General features: G+C 35.8%; 1 protein-coding gene across 2 annotated transcripts; it reads right to left on the reverse strand.

Annotated features, from left to right (window-relative positions):
* Positions 1-141: 141 nt before the first annotated feature.
* LOC126974723 (sorting nexin-32) lies at positions 142-23,428 on the reverse strand. 2 transcript variants are annotated; one of them, XM_050822326.1, is made up of 12 exons: positions 23,234-23,428; positions 22,783-22,908; positions 21,327-21,497; positions 19,217-19,338; positions 17,556-17,724; positions 15,147-15,306; positions 14,166-14,281; positions 10,186-10,295; positions 5,082-5,154; positions 4,122-4,139; positions 2,783-2,892; positions 142-1,084 (listed from the first exon to the last, which is right to left on the reverse strand). In XM_050822326.1, the coding sequence occupies exons 1-12, from the start codon at positions 23,237-23,239 to the stop codon at positions 991-993; spliced, it is 1,275 nt and encodes a 424-aa protein (XP_050678283.1). In that variant the 5' UTR covers positions 23,240-23,428; the 3' UTR covers positions 142-990. The 2 variants fall into 2 exon arrangements, with proteins under 2 accessions (XP_050678283.1, XP_050678284.1); XM_050822327.1 differs by lacking the exon at positions 4,122-4,139 and having other exon boundaries at positions 23,234-23,426.
* Between the last annotated feature and the right edge of the window lie 788 nt (positions 23,429-24,216).

Consider the following 24,216-nt stretch of genomic DNA (forward strand, 5'->3'; position numbering starts at 1 on the left):
AAAATCGGTTCACCCAGTCGAAACTTTGAGGTAACAAACATAAAAAAAAGAGCATACCGACGAATTGAGAACCTCCTCCTTTTTTGAAGTCGGTTAAAAAACCCCAATTCTATTAATTTATTTAAATAAAACATACACGTGTTCATTATATTCATTTATTTAAAGTAAGTATAACAAAAATATCTTATAGAAATACAATAATTAAAACAATTTTAAATATTTACCTTAAAATGTAATTAATATTGGAATACGTTACATGGCATTTTGCCATTTGAGAGATAACTTAAAAACTAAAAATGTGTACGATATAAAAAGTGATACATAGCGCAGCTTCGCAGGTACATGAATGAAATGGGTGTGTGGGCGGGGAAAAAATAAAATGGCCGCAGGAAGAGGTGTCCAAGATTTTATAATTGGGTACGTAATTTCTACTTTTTTTCAATGTGCCTATGTCCTGAAAATCAATATTTATATGTTCTCACTGCTTGATATACGTTTTTTAACAGGATGTACAAACAACTTAAAATAGTCAAAAATTTCATTGTACGTGCGGGAATAAAGCTATTTCGAATAACTTTATAAGCACAACAATAATTGCTCATATTAAAAAACAATTGATAAAAAGTAAAAACATTTCTCCCTGCAAGATGGGAACACCTTAGATCATTTATCCGTCTAGAAAGACTGCGACAACTGGGAAAACGTCGAAAAACATTGAGGTTGACAGTTAACCTCTTTTTTGAGCTATGCTCACTAACACAAAGTGACATACAAATCGCGAGTGTAAGACGTGGCTTGTCACACACACTAAAATAATAAACCCTGCCCTGTTTTCACCGGTTGTCTATCAGCTAGAGGCTCTATCTAGATGTATAAATTATATAAGGGGTAAACTATAATGTTGACAATATAGACAGCGCCCACTCATTCAACACGTTTGCAAAGCGTTGGGAGTCCCACTGTCCCGACGGGACGAGACAGTCGGGAAAACTATTGACAATCTTGCAGTATCAGCAGGGATTTCTTGAATAAGTCTTGTTGGTTGCGTGCATGTTTTATTTCCAATTCGGCCAGATCAATCAAACTGCAACAAAACAAATAGAATATCACAAAAAAATTCAAACTTACGCAATACGCGAGGGAAATTTTAATATTTAAGAGTATCTATGAATAATTTTAAATATTTTACTTAAAAAATGGCTTTGTCGTACATTCTAATACACCACAGCTGAATATCTAAGCGATCGCACAGCCTGGGACTAGATTTTTTTATGACAATAAGGCACGAGACGAGCAGGACGTTCAGCTGATGGTAATTGATACGCCCTGCCCATTATAATGAAGTGCCGCTCAGGATTCTTGACAAAGCCGAAAATTCAGAGTGGCGCCACAATTACTCTCGTCTCCTTGAGACATACGATAAAGTCTCATTTGCCCAGTAATTTCACTAGCGCCCTGCAGACCGAAACACAATAATACTTACACATTACTGCTTCACGGCAGAAATAAACGCCGTTGTGGATAGTCTTGCCGACATCCTGTGCAAAGGAGCCTCCCACTGGTAAATATTGATTATTTTATAATATATATAGCAATACAATGACACTACAACATCGTATTTTTTTATTCAAAAGAGCGCAAAAAAAGAATGCTGGGAGTGTTTTTGCGCCTTTTCTTCTCTCTCAGAGCACCATTTGATCCATTGGCTGATCTGATAAATTAGCTAGAGTTAAGGGCTTCTTCAAATGTCTTGGTAATCAATTTAACAATAAAATACCAGATAGTATGCTAGGGCTCAATGAGCACAAATTCAAGAAATATATTAAATCTTCTTTCACAAAGAAAGCTTACTACAGTATAGTAAATTATTTAGAGGATAATGGTGCATGGTTCATGTCTGGTTCTGCGTAAGCCATCTAAAATTGTATAATATTATATTTAAGTAAGTAAGTAAGTAAGTAAGATCTTTATTTGTTGACGAGGGTAATACATTATGGATACATTATTTAAATACATTTTAGCTCTCCAAGTGGTGCCCGTTATTGATCATACAAATATTTGACATATAGATATTAAAATGAAATCATAATAATTATTATAAAACAAAATTTATTACATCATGAAATAAAGTTAAATTGAATTAATTGCATCATGAAGTTAAAAATAAGAGCGACCATATCATTATTAAGAAAAATTATTATAAATGTCATAGTTAAAATACTTATTTGTCAATGTTAATGTTAATGTTAAACAGGCTAAGTTGTTATATGATTAAAAAGATGGGCTGGGAGTTTATCAGTTCTTCTCTCCATGTCAAAGCCCCTTCACAAACTGATGTAGCTTTATGACGTATACCAATTGTTGTTGTGATATGTTATGTTATTGACACTCTCTATAATATTAATATAATATTGACACACTTTTTACACAAATTATCTTGCCCCAAATTAAGCATATAGAGCCTGTGTTATGGGTTACAAGACAACGATATATTTAATACAATATACATACTTACTTAAACATACATAAATATATTTAAACATCCATGACTCAGAAACAAACATCCATATCATATAAATGGTTGCACCTACCGGGATTTGAACCCGGAACCTCTAGCTAACCACTCGGCTATACAGATCGTCATGGTACATAATTTAATTTCTTTTTCTATTTCTATTTTTGGTAAGTTCTTCCGCGGTGATCACACATCATCAAGTCAGACGTATGTATCTATACATACTTGTTGGTCCTCCTCTTCCATATAAGCTGTCATCGTAGTTACCTTTTCTTGAAGGCAGCGACACGCCTGGTGCGGAAGTCTATCAGCTCTTCCCTGGCGCGAGCTGACAGCTGCTCGAAACGAGCGCACGCCTCCGTCTGAGCTTGTTCTGCCTACAAACCATTTATAAATTACATACGATCATCCATACACTTACAATATATGTACTAGAGTATAGGCGACTTGACAGCCCAATAATAATATCATTTATTTCAGGCTACATAATATAGCCTATATAATGTTAGTAAAATCTTATTCTAAGGTTACTAACACAGTAAATACCTTAATCATTTTTTTATTTTATTGACTTGACACGATGCTTCTTCATAAAATCACTAATAATCAAAGGGATACTTCATTATTACCAAAAATAAATTTCAATTGTAAAATCCCTAAACGTAGTTTGTACCAACAACATATTTAAAGATAGTCGTATCCGTACTAACCTAGCATATCACTCCTGCATCAATCGTATTTATCGCCAATTTAATACAGTTTCTAAAAATAATCAGCAACTCAATTTATTTAATTCCACATCAACCTGCTTTCGTCGTAATGTCATTGACTCCCTGCGTAAGGGAGCTAATTTGTAGAAATTACTATTATTTTTGTTACACTACTTTAAATAATCTGTATGTCTCTAAATCTTTAGTATATGCCAGTTATTGATATTTTTGCTATGTGTCTTTTCGTTTTAAGTCTCCTTGTTGATATTTTTACATTGTGCATAAATATTGTTGGTTTGTCGAATAAAGTAAAATATTAAAAAAAATATTTAGGAAAATCCTACAAACAAATTGTTAGTTTGAAACAAATTGTTAAAATTATTTGTACAATCCAACAGACAGTTTACGACTTGTCAATCAGAATCGGTTACAACAATAATGGATTCGCTTACCTTTTCTATCACTGCAACTCCGTTAGTCACTCGTTTTGTTGAAGTGAAACTTCTTTAGAAATTAGAATCTTTGTGATTTGAAAATCGATGAAACGAAAAAGCGAGACGATAGAGACACAGGTAAATGTTTAGTATTCAGCCAGCGAGAGAATGAGATAGATAACATTACACGTTCTCGGTCTCTGAGAACAAGTACTCACGATGCGACTGTATATTTTTTCAATACTTTTCAATGATTATTTTAAATCAGGAACTTTCCAGAAGTTTCACTTCTCCCGTCTCCCTATACGCTAGTAAGTAAGCTACTATAAGTCTATGGGACAACTTCTTATTTTTATAGAATTCTATAAATAAATAAATGTCACTGTATGTTCTATTCTCAATTATACCCTTATTATAATCCGTATAAATTATTATTTTAAACAAATTTAAAAAAATATTTACCTCTTGTACTTCCAACGGCTTGTTTGAACAAAAATTTATTTAACAATTAACTTAACTTATTATTCCACATGAAAACCTTATTCTTATAACAATTTCATTTTACGTAATTAAAAATACAAATCTATGAATAAGTACTATTCGAGCACACATTTACTGACCAAACCTGATTTCTTTAAGGCCATTAATATGCTATGGCCATTCTAGTTAGCCTATCGCTAATCACTGGCCAATCTATGTAGTACATCGTAGGATATGTGACTGGTCAAAGTATTTTATCTGAAAATAAATGATTGGCCAAACTAGTTTATCGTAGGATAGGTGACTGGCCAAACTAATTATTCATAAGATATGTGACTGGCCAAGCTAGTTTATCGTAAGATAGATATGTGACTAGTCTAAGTAGTTTATCTCAGGATATATCACTGGCCAAAATAGTTTATCCTAGGATATGTAACTGGCCAAACTAGTTTATCCTAGGATATGAGACTGGCCAAAATAGTTTGTTGTAAGATATGCGACTGGTGTAAGTGGTTTACCTAATCTCATGGTCACTCAGAGAGCAATGGAGGGCTATGCTCGAATTTCCCTGCGAGATAGAATCAGAAGGAGAACCAAAATCACCGACATGGCCCGGATGATTGCGAAACTGAAGTGACTGAAGGACAGATGACCGTCGGGGCAGTAAAGTCGTCGAATGACGACCGGGAAGACGCAGTGTTGGTAGGCCCCCCACAAGATGGACAGATGAACTGGTCTAGATGGCCTGAACAGATTGGAAGAGGGCAGCGCAGGACCGATCGCTACAGTCATCTTTGAGGGAGGCCTTTGTCCAGCGGTGGACATCTCTCAGCTAAAGTGATGATTAAAAACCAGTAAAAACTAATTCTAAGGTAGCCAAAAATCGGGTTGGCCTGTAATTATGTAATTCCTGTGTGTAATAATTCTATAGACTATACGTACAGCATGCACATCCTTGTTCTTGGCGCGTGCTTTTTCCAGGTTTTTGTTGGCCGTCTCGTACGCCGCGAGGCATCTAAACACACATGTTAATTGTTACTTAAGGGCTATATTTCACCGGGACACCGCGGTGGCGCATCCAGTCGCCGCTACCAACAAAATGTATACAGCTCTATAGGGAGTTCCTCACCTGGTGTCCTTTTTTTATGGAAAAAGGAGGACAAACGAGCGTACGGGTTACCTGGTGTTAAGTGATCACAGCCGCCCACATTCTCTTGCAACACCAGAGGAATCAGGAGCGTTGCAGGCCTTTAAGGTAGGTGAAGGTACCCATGTCGTATCGTCCCGGAAACACCGCACCAGGAAGCTCATCCACAGCTTTGTAGTTCGTGGAAGAAAGCTCCATAAAAAGCACACTGTGGAGGACCACCACACATCCGTTTGATAGCTTACGCAATCAGTCGCACCATCATGGTGTCCCGGTGAAATATAATAATAATATTGACACACTTATATAAATTATCTTGCTCTAAACTAGGCACTGTATTGTCTCAGTGAATCAAACCTGTGCAGATTGTGCTGCGAAGTCGCTGAAGACTCCATACACATCCTTCTGGAATGCGAAGCCATTGCCAGAATCAGGCTGGAGTGTCGTAAAATACCTTCACTTAAAGGACGTCCCCTGCCTGGATCCTCTGATTATCCTACGCCTTTTAAAAGTAATAGGTCTCGAGGATATAATTTAAATCTCGGCACAGTAACACGCTTCCTAGTTAGGAGCCTCGATTCTCTTCCTTAACTTTTCAGTTGAGGGTAGGCGCGCTAGCGCAAGCAGGAGGCACAATTGATCCTAGGATTTAAGTGCATTTTAATCCCCAAATCATAATTAAAAGAAAGTAAAACAAAGTGTACCTTTTAGATGCCGCTAGCAAACCTAGCGGCGTGAATGATCTAATACTAATAGTCATTTCTTTAACCTATATAAATAAAGTGGTTTTGATTTTATTTGCTTATTGTTTACGATTCATAAGAAACATAATAGTTTAATGGTTAAATGTATGCACTTTTATAATAAAGTCCCAGCCACTGTTTAGACATTATCTATAAATAAATTTAAATGTTTAATTAAAAAATGGCTCCGTCGTAAATACTAGTACTCTACAGGTGAATATCTAATTGAACGGACAACCTGGGATTATGAATATTTTATAGCAATAATAAAAATGACAGTACAATATTGTTTATTTTATTAAGAAAGAGCGCAAAAACAGAATGCTGGCAGAGTTCTTCTCAGAGCGCCATTTGTATCCGAAGCGGTGGTAGTGTTAGGAGTGACATCAAAAACAATTCTAAAGGAATAAATTTTGATAAAAATGACTTTTATACCTTTTTGACGTTCTATATAGGTACATATAAGAACATATCCTTCGTGGTCTGATAGCGGAACGACAAAAGTGTGTTTAAAGACAATGTAATCACACTTTTCTCCTTAGTCGTGTGTCAACTGTCACTGTCTGCATCAAATCTAACTAAATGAACTGAATAAATGTTTTACATTGCTGCTTATTGACCAAGAATATTTTAAACAACTGAAGTAAATGCAGCAATGTATTTATATAGCAGTCGAAGCTTATTATGATGTAATTTCTGGCATGTTCCATATTTCGGCTTTGTTTTTATATGACGCGTACGTGATTTGTCTATGTGTATGTATAGAACGTCTGTAGTGAATTTAATCCATATTATGTTATAATACTAACCCATATCTTACCCATTTAACACTACTAATATTAAAAGTTAGTCTGTGACTAATCAATGACATCCGAGTCTATGTTAAGTAGTTAATCGGTGGTTGACAGATGTCAGGGAATTGCCTATGTCGTGCTTTAAATAGTCGACTTCCAGGAGGTCTACTCGCAAAATCGACAAAGTTATATTCGGAACGATACGATAATACCCCGAATATATCGCACCTACCCTACTCTAACAAATGTTCATATTCCATATCGTTTATCGTAACAAAATCGTAACCATAGACAAATATTTTGATTCTTTTACGATGTTAGAGTGAATGAATTGTGCGCAAACCTTGAAAACCTAAATATTATGTGTGCTATGTCGCTGTTAAGTGTGAAAAGTCAAAACATAGTTTAGACGCTAAGGACCATGCCAGACTCTGCACCACCATTTTGGTAGACAGACCATAAAATTATTATGCTGTAATGTATGTATGCGTAATAAACAAACACTCTCCTCATCACGGCGAGGCTAAATTTAAAATGTTCATGTGTGCTAGTTTTACAGATGTGTTAGTGAGTTAGTGAAGTGCGTAGTATTTTGCTTTTGGTCAATCCCTATGACAAATATTGATAAACGGCGTCATATTCACGTACTTACACATTGTTTTATTTTCTAACACATACTTCCTTAAATGATTATAATCTTAAGTAAATAGAGTGCTTACTGCGTATATAAAATGTAATATTTAGTATTTTAGTGCATATGTTCTACGAAAATAAACATCACGAAAGTTGTATAGAAGTATCAGTATTTATCTGTGAAATTAAGATATAGAAAATGTAGAAAAAAAGACGATAGCAATAAGAATAATTATTTGAAATATGCAAGAACACTTAAATATTGTATTGCCACATCAAAAAAATTGAGTAATACCCATTATGTAGCAAACAGTAAAAACATATGCTATGCGACGTGGAGAATTATTAAAAATGAAACAAAAAGTAACAATAGTGACACTTGTATAGAATCAGTTATAGTAAATAATAATGAGATTAATAACACTAAAGATATAGCAAACAGTTTTAATGATTATTGGATAAATTTGACTAACAGCAGTGATAAATGTCTGACAAAGCGAAAGTTGAAACCTTGTATAAATCAAAATAAAACTGGAAGTAGTATTTTTCTCAATCCAGTAACGGAAAACGAAACATTAAAAATAATACAATTGTTGAGGAATACTAAAGCAGTAGGCTATGATGAAATTCTCACAAAAATTATTAAAATATGCAAAGATGAACTAGTACCAGTTATAACATACCTAATCAATTTGTCGTTTGAAACTGGTGAATTCCCAGACGCACTAAAATTATCGGTGGTCAAGCCACTACATAAAAAAGACGATAAAAAACAACTTAATAACTACCGCCCAATCGCACTCGTATCTATTTTTTCAAAAGTCTTTGAGAAAGCAATGTATGGTCGTTTAACAATTTTTTTTACAAAAAATAATATAATAAACAAGCAACAATTTGGCTTTCAAAAAAACAAGTCGACAACATTAGCTGCATTTAAACTGGTTAACAAAATAGCAGAAAATATAGATTCAAAAAAACCAACGTGTGTAATATTTTTTGATATGAGCAAGGCTTTTGACTTCGTATCACACACCATCTTGTTGGATAAGTTGGAGCAAAATGGCGTTAGAGGACCAGCTCTTAACTGGATGGAGTCCTACTTAAAAGACCGTAAGCAATGTGTGGAGATCAATTCTATCGACGAAAAGGCTACCATAATTGCCCAACAATCAAACTTTAAATTAAATAGATTTGGTGTTCCGCAAGGAAGCGTCCTTGGACCATTATTATTTTTAATTTATATTAATGACCTGCCTAGTGTGACAAAAAATGACTGTTATTTATTTGCCGATGATATATCAATAATTATGACATGTAATAATAAAAATGAGATTGATATTTATGAAAGTGAAATTAATAATGAAATTAATACAGTGGTAAATTGGCTAGAGGATAATAATCTTCAAGTTAATATTAAAAAAACCTCATTTATGCAATTTAGTTTAAGTAACCGCTCTAATAACTATAGCCTTAAGATAAATTATACAAATACCCAAATAGAAGAAGCTTTGCATGTTCAATTTTTAGGAGTACTTCTAGATAAAAATCTAAAATGGAAAGAGCATGTAGACATGGTATGCCAAAAAATTGATAGATATGTTTATGTGTTATATAGATTGCGTAAAACGGCTTTACAAAGTACAGTCCTGGCAGCTTATCATGGTTATGTCGCATCAGTACTTCGATATGGACTAATCTTGTGGGGAAACTCTAGCGAGGCTAATAGGGCTTTCATGGCCCAAAAGAGATGCTTAAGAGCTATGACAGGAGCTTTTTACTTTGATTCGTGTGAACCACTGTTTAAAGAATTACGTATTCTTCCATTTCCCTGTATGTATATATACGAAATATGTATCTTTGTCAAACAACATGACCATTTATTTACAAAAGCAAGAGATATTTATCCGAGAAATACAAGAAACGGTGACAGACTGGTGATTGCACACAAATTTCATAATGCATCCTACGGAAAATGTAGCTATGTCATGTGTATAAAAATATTTAATAAACTCCCTCCAAGCTTACGCGTATTACCCGTCCAACGATTTAAAAAGGATCTTTTTACATGGCTTATAGATAAATGTTTTTATTCCATAAATGAAATGTTGACACATTAGGTTAAATTAAATTGACTTTAAAATATATATTAATTCTAGTCTTTAAATAATGACATTTAAAATAATAATTATAATTTAAATTAACCTAAGTGCTTAAAATATAGAGTTTGTTAATCAATTATAATAATAACTAGAATTTTGTTAATAGTAATTTTGCATGCCAGAAATGGCCGATAACATTGATACATTAAAACTACTTACACCCATTGTTACATGTTTTCTAGCAAAATAAAGAATTTATTATTATTATTATTATTAATGTTTCTTTAGTTGGATTATTGCTTTAAGTAACAACACAATCTAATACAGAACGCGACACCATTATAGTAAAATACAGAACAATAAAATGAAAACGGTAAAAACACTAAAATTACAACGCGGTCCCATTTGTCAGGAGACTAATGGAGACTAAATTGTTTCAAAACGGTTTCATGGTCTTCATCTATTCCATCTCTTTTTTACACCTAGGTTTTTATGTAAGGATCTTAATATCTCACTATCACACAGGGTTCGTCTGTTACGGTAGTTTATGTTCCAGACTCAGAGGCGGGTAGCGCGGTCTTCGTATTCGTGTTCGCGTAGAGAACACTAATTAAGTTATTCAAGTCATACCTGAGTCTTCTAACAAGCACCGCCTTCGCCGCGTGGGTATCTCTCATGTAGTATCTGAGAGTATCGGCCAACTTCAAGTCCTGATCTGACGCCATGCGACCCTCGATTTTCTGCAAACATTCATAAGGTCATCACCTATAACGTTAGTTCCCAAAGTGGTCAAGATAGACCCTCAAGGACGGGACACTAGACACAAAAATTGGCATCTGTAGAGACTTTTGTTGTAGATAAAAGAGACAACTTAGAACTATTAGTATTGAAATTTGAAATTTAATAATGTTTAAAAACAATTAAATTACTAATTTCAATTTATTTTTTTTAAACTTATTTTCAATTATATACATAGGCTGCACTAAAAGTATCGGGAATGGAATATTTCCACTGTTCCTGTCATATTAAAATCTTTGTAATTGTAAACTCCTTAGTTTTAAAAATCGAATACCATTTATAAATTTAAAAAAAGATTCTCGGTCTTGTCACAAGGTCTTGTCAAACTTGTTTAGTCGTTGAGAAAATGGAATTGACTCGAGAAAATTCTAGAGCGATGATTTATTATGACTTTCGAAGTGGTTTAACACAAAAACAGTGTGTTGACCGGATGATTTCTGCATTTGGTGATGAAGTCCCATCCATAACCACAATTTATCGCTGGTTTGCTGAACTTCAAAGTGGACGTGTCAAGCTCAGTGATGATAACCGTCAAGGTCGTCCAAAAACTGCAGTCACCAAAGAAAACATTGATGCTGTGCGTAAGCTGATTGAGGAAGATCGACATGTGACATACCACGAAATTAAGGCAACTTTAGACATTGGCATGAGACAAATACAAATAATCTTGCATGAACAATTAGGTGTAAAAAAGTTGTTTTCCCGATGCATACCGCATTTGCTCTGTGAAGAGCAAAAAGCGGCTCGCGTTACTTAGTGCATCAGAACTCTCGAAAGATTCCACGCAGGATCCACAAATGCTGTATACAATATCGTATCAGGTGACGAATCCTGGATATACGCGTACGAACCCGAAACAAAAAACCAGTCACGAGTTTGGGTGTTCGAAAATAAGTTAAAGCCAACAAAATATGTTCGTTCACGGAGTGTTGCAAAAAAAATGGTGGCCACGTTTGTCTCCAAAAGCGGCCATGTTGCGACTATTCCTCTTGAGGGACAAAGAACGGTTAATGCAGAATGGTATGCTAGCATTTGTTTGCCACAGGTCGTTTCTGAACTCCGTAAAGAGAACTGCAACCGCCGCATCATCCTCCATCACGAGAATGCGAGTTCTCACACCGCGCACAGAACAAAAGTTTTAAGAGCAAGAAAACATAGAATTATTAGACCATCCGCCGTACAGCCCCGACCTAAGCCCTAATGATTTCTATACTTTCCCTAAAATAAAGAATAAATTGCGTGGTCAGAGATTTTTATCACCTGAAGAAGCTGTGGACGCCTACAATTTGGAGACCCCAACTTCCGAATAGAATAGTTGCTTCAATGATTAGTTCCATCGTATGGAAAAATGTGTCAAATTTTGCGAAGAATACTTCGTAAAGCAATAAATACATTTTTAAATAGTAATGTTGTGTCACTTCCTTGATTCCCGAAATGTTCAGTGCCGCCCTCGTATAAAGTGAACAAAAACACTATTTCAACAATGCACAGCATATACACAGCACTAAAGTCGCACAATACGTCAGCTGTATAACTACAGATATGCTGCTGTAAGCATTTCGGTGACGCGAACTCACAAGATTTTTCCCCTACAAAAAAATGCCCAACGCGGCTAAAGGAGTTTTCACTTCATAAATGGGGGGTTTACAATTAGTCAGCGGTAACACTTTTTAGCAGTCCCACGAGATAGTCGGACCAAATACGATCTGCTCTGAACATCAACTTCCATGATGCCCTTCATAAGGCTATGGATCGCAGCAGATTGAGGGGAGAAACTGATGCAGCGGGGGAGTCACGACCCTCGGTAATGAGGAAAACGACGCGAGGAGGAGGATCACTTTTTAGATTTTTATACATTTTGGCATCCACTCACAGCACAATCAATTAGTTAATTCACCAATCATTTCTCACTTCTTTTTAAACTATTAATTAGTGGTCGGAACTTAGAACTCAGCCGAAACGCAAATATTTATTTATTTATTTATTTATTAAAGCACACCACATCATATACAATACAATTTTCTTAATCTAATGTTACAATTAGTAGTTCTAAAGTATACGACAATTATGGTGAACATAAAAATTACCAAAAATACTCCCTAAATACTTCTGAAAAATAGAACTAATACTATCTAAACTATAATAAAAACAAAAAAATAAAAAATGAAAGTACAAATTATAACTTTAACTCATTAAAATAATGAAAATAATGAAGACGAAAAAAAAGAAAAACTACTTATTTGACAAATGCGATTGAGTACGAGCTAAGTGTTTAACAACACTTTCTTTAAACCTGACCAGCCCACCACCGAATATATCAAGTTCTGAATTGGTATCGTTTAACTTATTGTACTCGCGAAATAAAATTTTATAGTCCGACAACTTCGTGCGCGACCGTCTCACGGGCTGACAGACGGTGGGGGGACGGGGTACTAAGAAGTCAGCGGGTAACGGCAGTCTCACGCGTTGACGTGGCCCTCAATTGGTCCGGCAAAGCTAGAGAACTGGCTCCGGATAATTATTAATACTAAACGGCCACATTATCTTTGGACCTCGCTGGAACGTGAAGCCCGTTCGTCTTACACCCCCTCGCAGGCGTCCTGTTGCGTCAGTACAGTTTGCAGTTTAACTACCATTAGGTACATGTGATATTTTCGTGCTATGCTTTGTTTTTGAAGTTTTCATTGTTACGTTTTGACTTTTATCTACACCCATGCTTTAAATCCTCTATTAAAGTTTCTGAAACAGTTAGCTTATTGCCAACATTAAAACACCCAATGTTCTAATAAGCATTACATCATCCAAACGAGTGTTGTAATGTTGTACTGAATTTCATAACAACACTTCATTTTTTTTCGATCCCCTCATGCGCAAAGAGTTTCAACAGACAGCCACATTCTTATTGCTCGATGCGTGGTATCTGTATGAATTTCAAAAAAAGAACATTTTCATTTACGCGCGTTCCACACTACCAGAACGTCGCGCGCCGTAAAAAAAAAATAGGTTATTCGAATCCCCGCCATTTTTCTTCGATATATTTATTGTTTTGTTTACAAAAAATGAGCGATTCATTTTAAACGCTGCAAAAGAACATTATATTCGAGTGAATTTTAATTATTGCACTACACAAAATGTAAATTACTACTAAAATAAATAATTCTTTCATTAACACTTAGTTTATTTGTATATAATCAGTAATGAATGATATTAGGTTACTACTAGGACTGGCTGTTTTAATGTTTGCAGTAAGCTGTTTCAGAATCTTTTAGAGGATTCATATTCTGGGTGTAGATAAAGTCTTGTATGCAACTGTTGATAATTAGGTATTAAAACACTCACGTGATACTATTATCACACTCGGCTGCGCCTTGTGTTATAAACCCACATTCATGTTTTAATACCCCTTATTACACAACAGTTGCATAAATAACTATTATTTAATAGTTTTTTAGTATCTGTAGTTCTGTGTCGCTAGATTTTTTCATTGATTTTTTATCATTATAATAATAATAATACTCAGCATCATAACACAACACCTTAACATCAATCTGTAATTATGACAAAATAAATCATAGTTTATTTATTAATAATAATATCCTAGTGATGCTTGTTTTGCACACCGTAACAAAGTGACAATGTGACGTCGCCGCTTCTTCTCTCGCAGAGAGCCATTTGTTTCCGAAGCGGTAGTAGTATCTAGTATATTAGAACTGATATTAAAAAGAATTCTAAAGGAATCAATTTTGAGAAAATAAATGACTTTTATGCCTTTCAATGCAACGGGGTTGTAGTTGTGTGTTTGAGCCACTCACCCGACACTTGTCGAAGGTGTCTGCGGCTCTGGTGAGGAACCTCTCGGCAGATGGCGCCTCTCTCGTGGCCAGCTGAGTGATACACGACGACAGCTTAATATGAGCATCTGCTACTTCTGTTGACAAGTTCAAAAGGCGATAAAATTCCAACAACATACTTCTACACTTACGGCCGTTCCCAATATTCAGTCCCTCTCCGGTTGTGGCCTACTTGAGATAAAAATCGTTACTATCGTTGACTTTTCTGTCCCAATAAACTTCTCGATGGTAACTCACCTAATCCATACACGCTGTCTGTCAATGGGAGGACGTATAGCTTACCAACGGTAGAAGTCCCAATATAAGGCGATAAGAATGACTTATCGGGTATACTGGGACAGCTTCAGATTATTAACAGCTAATTACTGACAGTAGATGGTAATAATTTATCTCTATCTGTAGATAGTATATTAGGAATGTCCGTTAGATAATTTAAAAGTGACAACAGGCCAGGTTTATTTCTTTAGTGTGCATGACAACTACGTCTTACCCTAATCAGGAAATGTATACCATATTCCACTTCTTGCTTTGTGGAAAGCTTTACTCAGAGGAACTGCATCTTGTTCGATGACTGATCGCACCAGTGGGTTAGCCTTGTCTCTGGTGTATTATGTTAATCAGCATTGCATCCGAACAGCTTACATTTTTTATGATAATAAGGAATGAGACGAGCACGACGTTCAGCTGATGGTAATTGATACGCCCTGCCCATTACAATGCAATGCCGCTCAGGATTCTTGCAAAACCCAAAAATACTGAGTGGCACTACAATTGCGCTCGTCACCTTGAGTCTTAAGATGTTAAATCTCATTTGCTTAGTAATTTCACTAGCTACGGCGCCTTTCAGACCGAAACACAGCAATGCTTACATATTACTGCTTCACGGCTCTGGGCCTTCCCAAACATCTTTATTCCCCGGGCAAGCACAGGGCAAAAACCTACCTTTATGCTTCGCTGTCATTCGGTCAACCTTAGTGACTGCTTCTTTGAGATGCGAGTAGTACTCCTGCAGGAATGAGGTCTCTTGCTCAAAGAAATCATTCACATCCCGAACAGTTGCACCCAGAAATATTTCATCCGTCGTTGTGGTCATGGAACGAACCTGCAATGGTATAGAACCATAAATAATAAAAATAGACTATAATTGATATGATTTGTCAATGTGAGCGTTAGCTTATTGTTAGATAGTTTAATATTTAAAATACTAAGGAGATAATTCCAAGCGTACCTCGCAGTTCTCGGCTTGTATTGTCAAAATCGTTTACAATAACAATAGATTCGCTTTTCTTTTCTATCTTGCTGTATCTCCATTAAAGAATTTCACTCTCGCACCAGTTTACCAGTGGGAGGCTCCTTTGCACAGGATGCCGGCTAGATTATGAGTACAACAGCGCCTACTTCTGCCGTGAGGAAGTAATGTGTAAGCATTACTGTGTTTCGGTCTGATGGGCGCCGTAGCTAGTGAAATTACTGGGCAAATGAGACTTAACATCTTATGTCTCAAGGTGATGTGCGCAGTTGTAGTTTTTTGGTTTTGCAAGAATCCTGAGCGGCACTGAATTGTAATGGGCAGGGCATATCAATTACCATCAGCTGAACGTCCTGCTCGTCTCAATTTCATAAAAAAATACGCTTTGGTCTATGATACTGACAATACATATAGGTACCTCAGTTCCAAAAAGTATCAATTCAGAAATGGGTTCTAAAAGAAAACAACTCGAGTCGTTACTGTATGAAACGAAAATATCCGAGACTTATGAAGATATATACTCGAAGTACCGACTTAACTGCATTCACTTAACTCCTTGTTTCTTTGTGGTAATGGTGGGTTCAAATCAAAAAGAACTGATGAATGTCAAAAGTTTTCCTTTTTATATTTACCGCCACTTCGGCTAGGGTTGAGCTTTAATGAGAAGAAGTGGCACGAAACCCATTGCCACTCTTTTAAATCAACATTTTCAGCTCCATCTTTTTACAAATCATTTCTGTTATGTAAAGTGATGCATCAAAAATACTCAATGCCTTACACAAGTAAAAAAAACAACTGCAAAGTACGTAAAGTGTTAATGAGTACCCACAGTAGATACATCAATCCACACATACCGTAAATAAATATTAAAATTAGAATTTATGAAAATTTATTGAATTAGGCGTTACTTAGCGGGAAACCATAATTATACAAATGATTTAAGTTTTTAGTCTCGTGCCAGATTTTGGCGAGACAACACGTCCTGAGGATGATGAGGTGTCGAATTGTTTAAAAAACAAATATTGGCGGAATTAACACTAAAGAAAACTTAAATCATTTGTATAATTCGAACTTATATAAATGTATTATTAAGTATAATATAGTGTAGGCTGAAGAGTATATTATGACTAAGCAAAATTGTATTCAATAAATGTCAGCCTTTACTGAACATGTGCATGTAGATGCACGTCCGTTTATGTATAAATTTTTTATGTATAATAGATAACATTCTTAAATAAACTAACGAATCTTTCTTACCATGTCGCTAGATCAGATTTTGTTATCCTCGATTTGTTAATATGAATCTAATAACTATTTACTATGTAATTAGCTAGTAAATATCTGCGAAAACTTGTAATAGCCTTTTATGTAAATATTTTCCTAACTATTATTGTATTTAGATGTAAGTTTTCCAATTACAATAAAATAAAATAAATAAGTACCGCCATATCCCCAACATCTGGATATATGGTACTCCACATTACGGTGTTCAAGGAGCTTTCTTCCTCGTACTACAAAACTGTGGAATGAACTTCCTTGTGCGGTGTTTCCGGGATGGGTACCTTCCTTAAAGACCGGCAACGCTCGTGCGATTACTCTGGTGTTGCAAGAGATAGTGGGCGGCGGTGATCACCTAACACCAGGTGACACCCGTACGCTCGTTTGTCCTCCCTTTCCATAAAAAAAGGTGACCAACGCGGCTAAAGACGATTTCACTTCAAAAATGGTTGTTATACAATTAGTCAGCGTAATCACTTTTTTGATTCATTTATTTTTTGACATCCACTCACATAACAATTAGTTAATTAACTAATCAGTTCTCACTTTTAAATAAAACTATTAATTGGTGGATGGAACTTGAAACTCAGCCGCAACACAAAATAGATTTATAGTCCGACAACTTCGTGCGCGACCGTCCCACGGTGTGACAGACGGTGGGGGGACGGGGTACTAAGAAGTCAGCGAGTAACGAGGGTCTGTATAATGAGCTTCCTTGTGCGGTGTTTCCGGGACGATACGACATGGGTACCTTCAAAAAAAGCGCGTAGACCTTCCTTAAAGGCCGGCAACGCTCTTGTGATTGACAAAAAAAAATTACTTACCAGCCCACCAAGGAGGTCCATTTTCCCTCTGGGCTTCGCGCACAAGTCCTGCTCATACTCAAGAAACACGCGGAGGTGCGAATCTTGTTTGAACACCGGGTGTGTTGCCAAACGCTGAAGAAACACCTCGTGCATAGCCACTGTCTTCTTGAATGTCGCCAGGTATTCACTGCAACATCATTACCTGTTACCTACACTCTTACTTTTAAAGTCAAATAAACCTTTTTCAGTTAGGCTTTAACTTAAATAATCTATACTAATATTATAAAGCTGCAGTGTTTGTTTGTTTGTTTGAACGCGCTAATCTCTGGTACTACTAGTCCGATTTGAATGATTCTTTCAGTGTTGGGTAGTCCATTTATCGAGGAAGGCTATAGGCTATGTTTTTTTTTTCAAAATTAGGGATCCGTAATAAAATTGCTATTTTGTAACACAAGGTGTAAAATCGAAAACCTATTTTTTTTTGCGTGCGCTGCAAAAACTATTGACAATAGAACAAAATGATGTACAGGCTATAATATAGGCAATATTTTATTACTTATAAAACTATCGCGTGAATTATACTTTATATGGCAAAACAACGTTTGCCGGGTCAGCTAGTAATCTATATAATTATATAAAAATGAATTGCTGTTCGTTAGTCTCGCTAAAACTCGAGAACGGCTGGACCGATTTGACTAATTTTGGTCTTGAATTATTCATGGAAGTCCAGAGAAGGTTTAAAAGGTTAATAAATATGAAAATGCTCGAAAGTAAATAAAAATAACAAAAATTTTGATTTTCCTTTGATGTGAAGTGATACATAATTTCTATGAGAGAATTTATTGACGCACGGTGTGACAGTTCTGCTGTGAAACAATTTCATTATAACAACAGGGTGCATATTTTACGAAGTAATTCTTGATGTTATGATATTATATTATTGACAAATTCATAAAAAAACATTATTTTATTTATTATATACAGAACAACGTCTGTCGGGTCAGCTAGTCATAAATCTCGTGAGAAGAACATACAAGAAACTCAACGGCTCAACTCAACAACTTTCTTTTCAATCAAATAGAGTATTTTACAATGGCTGTAATATACATAATAAATTAGTTTGTAATTCTGTATTTGTTAAACTGACCCGACAGATGTTGTTCTGTACATAATAAATAAAATACTGATTTTCATGAATTTGTCATATATTTTATTTAAAATCAATAGAATGTCTTGAAACTTGTTATAATGAAATTGTTTTAAATAATATATTTTCTCATAGAAAATATGTCCATACGAAACAAATATTGAAAATAAAAATAATTATGGGTCCCAAATCGAAATAAACACTACCATCTCTCTCAAGTTGGACTAAACTGCACTCTATGAAGTAATCCCCATTAATATCCGTTCATTAATTTTGGAGTCCATCGCGGACAAACAACTTGTAAACATTAAGATAATAAAAATATAAATTGTATATATATAAAATATCCTATATTGGATGCAGCGACCTTTCAAACCCGTGGATTGGATCGTCTAAACAGCCGTTGGGTTTTTATTTTTGGTTACTTCCCCCTTCTCTTTTTCCATCTCACTGGTACCAGTTCTTCAGTCTATTTCCACTTACTACTGTTACAACATAATTTTCACAAAATCTGTTGCAGGAAAAAACTCACTCTTCCAACTCCTCCTTCATCTTCAGAAACTCTTCTCGTGTGAGAGCGCCCTCTCCTTCTCCCAGTCTCTGTAGTTTCTCCCTCGACGCGTCGAAGTCTGGTCGAGGTGGTGCGGGCGGTATCTGAAGTATTTAGATTAAATTAAAAAAATATGAAAATACCTGAAGTTGTGACAGTCGTCCTGTATTTCATACATCTACTATTTAAACCATTATTACATATTTTTTTTCAATGGAAAAGGAGGACAAACAAACGTACGGGTCACCTGGTGTTAAGTGATCACCGCCGCCCACATTGCAACACCAGAGGAATCACAGGAGCATTGCCGGCCTTTAAGGAAGGTGTACGCGCTTTTTTTGAAGGTACCCATGTCGTATCGTCCCGGAAACACCGCAAAAGGAAGCTCATTCCACTGCTTTGTAGTACGTGGAAGAAATCTCGAAAGTGAGGATGATATCTTAACTTGTGGCGTGTCGTGCGAAGATTGTATTCAGCGGCAGGAATCAGGTTAAACAGCTCTTCGAAACACAAACATTTGAGAGCTCAGACGGCATTGGACAGGACATATTACCGGAGACAGCAGAAAAAAACATAAATACATACAGACATAAATTGTAACAGAATGGCAACCACGAGATGGAAAAAAGAAACAGGGCAGACAAGACATGAGATGGGAAGATGATATATAGAAAATTACTGCTACTTGGACTAGAACAGCAAATTACACTTCTTCGCACGACACGCCACAAGTTAGCATATCATCCGCGCCATCTGGATGTGTCGCTGTCCTCCACAGTGCGGTTTTCAAGGAGCTTTCTTCCACGTACTACAAAACTGTGGAATGAACTTCCTTGTGCGGTGTTTCCGGGACGATACGACATGGGTACCTTCAAAAAAAGCGCGTACACCTTCCTTAAAGGCCAGCAAAGCTCCTGTGATTAATCTGGTGTTGCAAGATAATGTGGGCGGCGGTGATCACTTAACACCGGTGACCCGTACGCTCGTTTGTCCTCCTTATCCATAAAAAAAATGACAGTAAAATATGGAAGAAACTGGAGGAGGCCTTTGTGTCACAGGACACACTGTTAAATTAAAATATAGTAAATATATATATATTTACTATATTTATAAGTATATGTATACAAATATATTGTAAATAGCAGCAATAAAGGAATAATAATAAAATATTTAAGTCGAATTCGGTATGGAATGTGTAAACAAAAACAGCTGATGTCTCGGTCTGTCATTATGGACTGTTTAACAATAATCAGAAAATCAACAATCTTATCTATTCACTAGCTGACCCGGCAAACGTTCTTTTGCCATATAAAGTATAATTCACGGGATAGTTTTATAAGTAATAAAATATTGCCTATAGCCTGTACATCATTTTGTTCTATTGTCAATAGTTTTTGCAGCGCACGCAAAAATAGGTGTTCGATTTTACACCTTGTGTTACAAAATAGCAATTTTATTACGGATCCCTAATTTTGAAATTAAAAACATAGCCTATAGCCTTCCTCGATAAATGGACTACCCAACACTGAAAGAATCATTCAAATCGGACCAGTAGTACCAGAGATTAGCGCGTTCAAACAAACAAACAAACACTGCAGTTTATAATATTATTAGTATAGATGATTCATCTAGACTAGACTCTAGACAGTATATTGCTATTCGCCAGCAATTTACAGAAAATGACAACAAAATTTATATGTAACTTTTTCTTCTCAATCTATGACAATTTAATTGCTTTTTAGAAGGGAGGTAACATGAATATGTCTGCACAATGTCCGAACATAACACAACCCGAGACAACAAAATTATGGGTAGGTTGCTTTTAGTGCTCGGCCGACGGTCAGCGCTGACGTCGGTCAAGCGTAGCAATAGCAATGAAAACATATGAGCGCATACAGTCAAGTGCTGATGAAAATCATCGGTCCGGGCTATGGCGATAATATGCTGCAATTGTACACGCGCAATCAAATTTGCTGTCAGCTGAGCGCTAAACGCAACAGGGTCAGCGAGTACGGATACGCGCTACGTTCGACCGACGACGTAAGCAGTGACCGTGGGTCGAGCACTAAATGCAGCCTTTCAGGAAACTTACAATATAGCCAGCATACTCCTCATTCTCCTCGTATCTATCGTGTAGCCAGACAAATTCCTCATGCTGCCGTACAACCAGCAGCTCAGACTTCTGAAACTCTGGTAGTGTTGTCTTTGTGTGCACAGTGAATTTCACTTTTTCTTTTTCACTTAGAGCATCTGATATATCTACCTGTAAAGGAAAAAATATATATATTTTTAATTGCAGTTGTATTTTCTAAGGAATATACTATCTACGATAAAGAAAATGGTTGGTATTTTAGCCAACCCTTCGGATTATTCCAGTGCCTGTACCAATGTGATACTTCAGGGCATGGATTATCATATCAAGCTCTGTAGTACAGATTGGTGGCAGATGACACTCCTGATTCGCAATGTGAGTAAAAATAGCTGCTGAATGCAAAATACAGGCGTATGGAATCTGGGTTGTGGTCCTGGGCACAAAGGCTCCTAACTGCAAATTTTAAAGAGGAAATAAAACCATGCCTCAAGATTCTTTTCAGCCCTTGGTTCAGACTTCCAATGTACAGTGACAACAGGGATGAATGTCGGTTGGTTTCAGTTACTAAGAGAAGCTTTCGACAACACTCAGAAAAAGCATGTTTCGAAAGGCCCATTTAAAGCTTAAAGAATCTCGAGGCACATTTGAATCTTCTGTTCTTTGCAGTTAGCTGCAGCATTAAAGAACTCACAAAACCGTAATGTGGCATTGATAGGTACTACAGAGCTTGGTAAAAATATCAAAGCCCGGTAATATCAAATCGGCTACCACTCCAAAGTGATATTAAAAATAAATAATCATCAATTATTTATTTAAATTAGATTATATTAATATATAACATTGCATTTATTATTACAGAAATAAACATGTTAATCCCAATATTTACACATCAAAATCATTCCTTAACCATATAAGTATAGGTCTGACAATACTTAAAGTTAAGACTTCCTTAGAACTATTAAAGAATCTTTAGGTGATCATAGGAGTGAACATTTTTAATGCTAAGTACCTATTTAAGTATTCCTTATACAACTATGAGTATGGCAGTTAAGTCTTTAAATTTTAAAATGAAGGCACAAGGAAAATATACAATAAATAAGGAAAAATAAAGCTATGATATAATTAAATAATAGTAATAAAAACTATACAACTCTTAGGGCCATATTTCACAGGGACCCCACTGTGGTGCAACCAGTTGCCGCAACCAACATACATACCATTCTATAGAGAGTTACACAACTGGTGTCTTTTTTGTTACACAACCGATTTGGTGGCACAACCAGCTCTGACGCGTCATGACTCTGGTGTATAGTTTGGTAGCTTACAAGACCATGACTAGGGGATTCTGATGCACCTAAATCCAAGGATCTATTGTGCCCTATGGACACCACCCTGGCACAACTGTTTGCGCAACCGTGCTGTCCAGGTGAAATATAGCCTTAAAAGTCAATCTTACCACCAAACTATTGTCAGCCAGAGGCATGTTGTCTGTTGGTTTTTTCTTCTCCACATTGGAGTCTCCTGATGAGGTCGTCGAAACTTGGGCTGTGAGAGGATCATTGCTGCCATCTTCAATACAATCCTAGAGTACCCAAATAAGGCTATAATTATTTGAACTAAGTTTGATGACGGCGTTTAAAAATATGACGTAAGTTGGTCAAGTTGTTGGTGGTTGGTAAGAAAAAAGAAATAGAACGCCAGGTATTCAGCACAATGTTACAAAAAACAAAAACTACAAGTTATGGATAATATCCCCCTAATATGGATAATGTGGATCTAAGAGCTGTTACGCTCAATTTCACAAATTTAATATGGTATCGTCGGTATTTGTTTCAGTTTCTACAAAGTATAATAAAGTGTTACGCCCCCCGGTAAGTATGTAAATGATTTAATTAAAGATTTCTTACCATCATTTTCGTAGTGGGCTGTTGTAATAGGAAATCAAATAGTATACATATGACACAATTGTGTGGAAGAAAAATAGGAACAAGTATCAACGGAAATTCCACAATATTTTATAAACTACAACCACAAAATACAAAATATCTGAACTCACGATAACAAATAAAATTGGAAATCATCAACATCAATGATCAAAGAGAATTTAAACACTACGTTCAATCAAGTATCAACATCAAGCATCAATCAGAAATGTCAATTGACAATTTGACAGCATTAACAGTGATTGACAGAAAACTGTAGGGCAATTCTATCAAATAACTAGGAAATCTAGGAATAAATGACTGCTTGTCTTAGATGGAATGCTATTGACGTACACAGGTAGTGTTCCAATTAGAGCATAATACGACTCAGTGCCGCACAATGCAGAATTGTGCTGATACTTAATTGGAATATGAATTAGTTTTAAAATGCACTAGCAGAGTGCGTGTGTACTAAGTTCAGTGTTAAAAAAAATATTCATAGAGTTAGCAATCTAATAAGAAAATAAGATGTTGTCGTTTTCATTTTGATAAATATATTCATTTCCACGAAAACATTTAAGATGTCTGCTTCATTAAATGATTCAATCATGCCATTGCAATGTTAACAAAAGTATATTTCTGTTCAATAAATTTGTGTATACTTTAGAATTCTAAAATGAAATTGTATTCACATTCTAAATGTGGTATAAATATTATAAAGCTGCAGTGTTTGTTTGTTTGTTTGAACGCGCTAATCTCTGGTTCTACTGGTCGAAAAATCGAAAACCTATTTTTGCGTGCGCTGCAAATACTATTGACAATAGAACAAAATGATGTACAGGCAATAATATAGGCAATATTTTATTACTTATAAAACTATCGCGTGAATTATACTTTATATGGCAAAACAACGTTTGCCGGGTCAGCTAGTGTGGTATATAAAATTAAATAGTCAATGTTTGTACCTT

The sequence above is a fragment of the Leptidea sinapis genome, chromosome 33 (genome assembly GCF_905404315.1).
Source record: "Leptidea sinapis chromosome 33, ilLepSina1.1, whole genome shotgun sequence".
Classification (NCBI taxonomy): Eukaryota; Metazoa; Arthropoda; class Insecta; order Lepidoptera; family Pieridae; genus Leptidea; species Leptidea sinapis.

Coding starts and splice junctions, on each gene's coding strand:
- LOC126974723 (XM_050822326.1), bottom strand. Junction 17,725..19,216: donor ATGAAGGAGGAGTTGGAAGA/GTGAGTTTTTTC, acceptor ATGATGTTGCAG/TGAATACCTGGCGACATTCA. Junction 10,296..14,165: donor ACACCTTCGACAAGTGTCGG/GTGAGTGGCTCA, acceptor GAATGTTTGCAG/AAAATCGAGGGTCGCATGGC.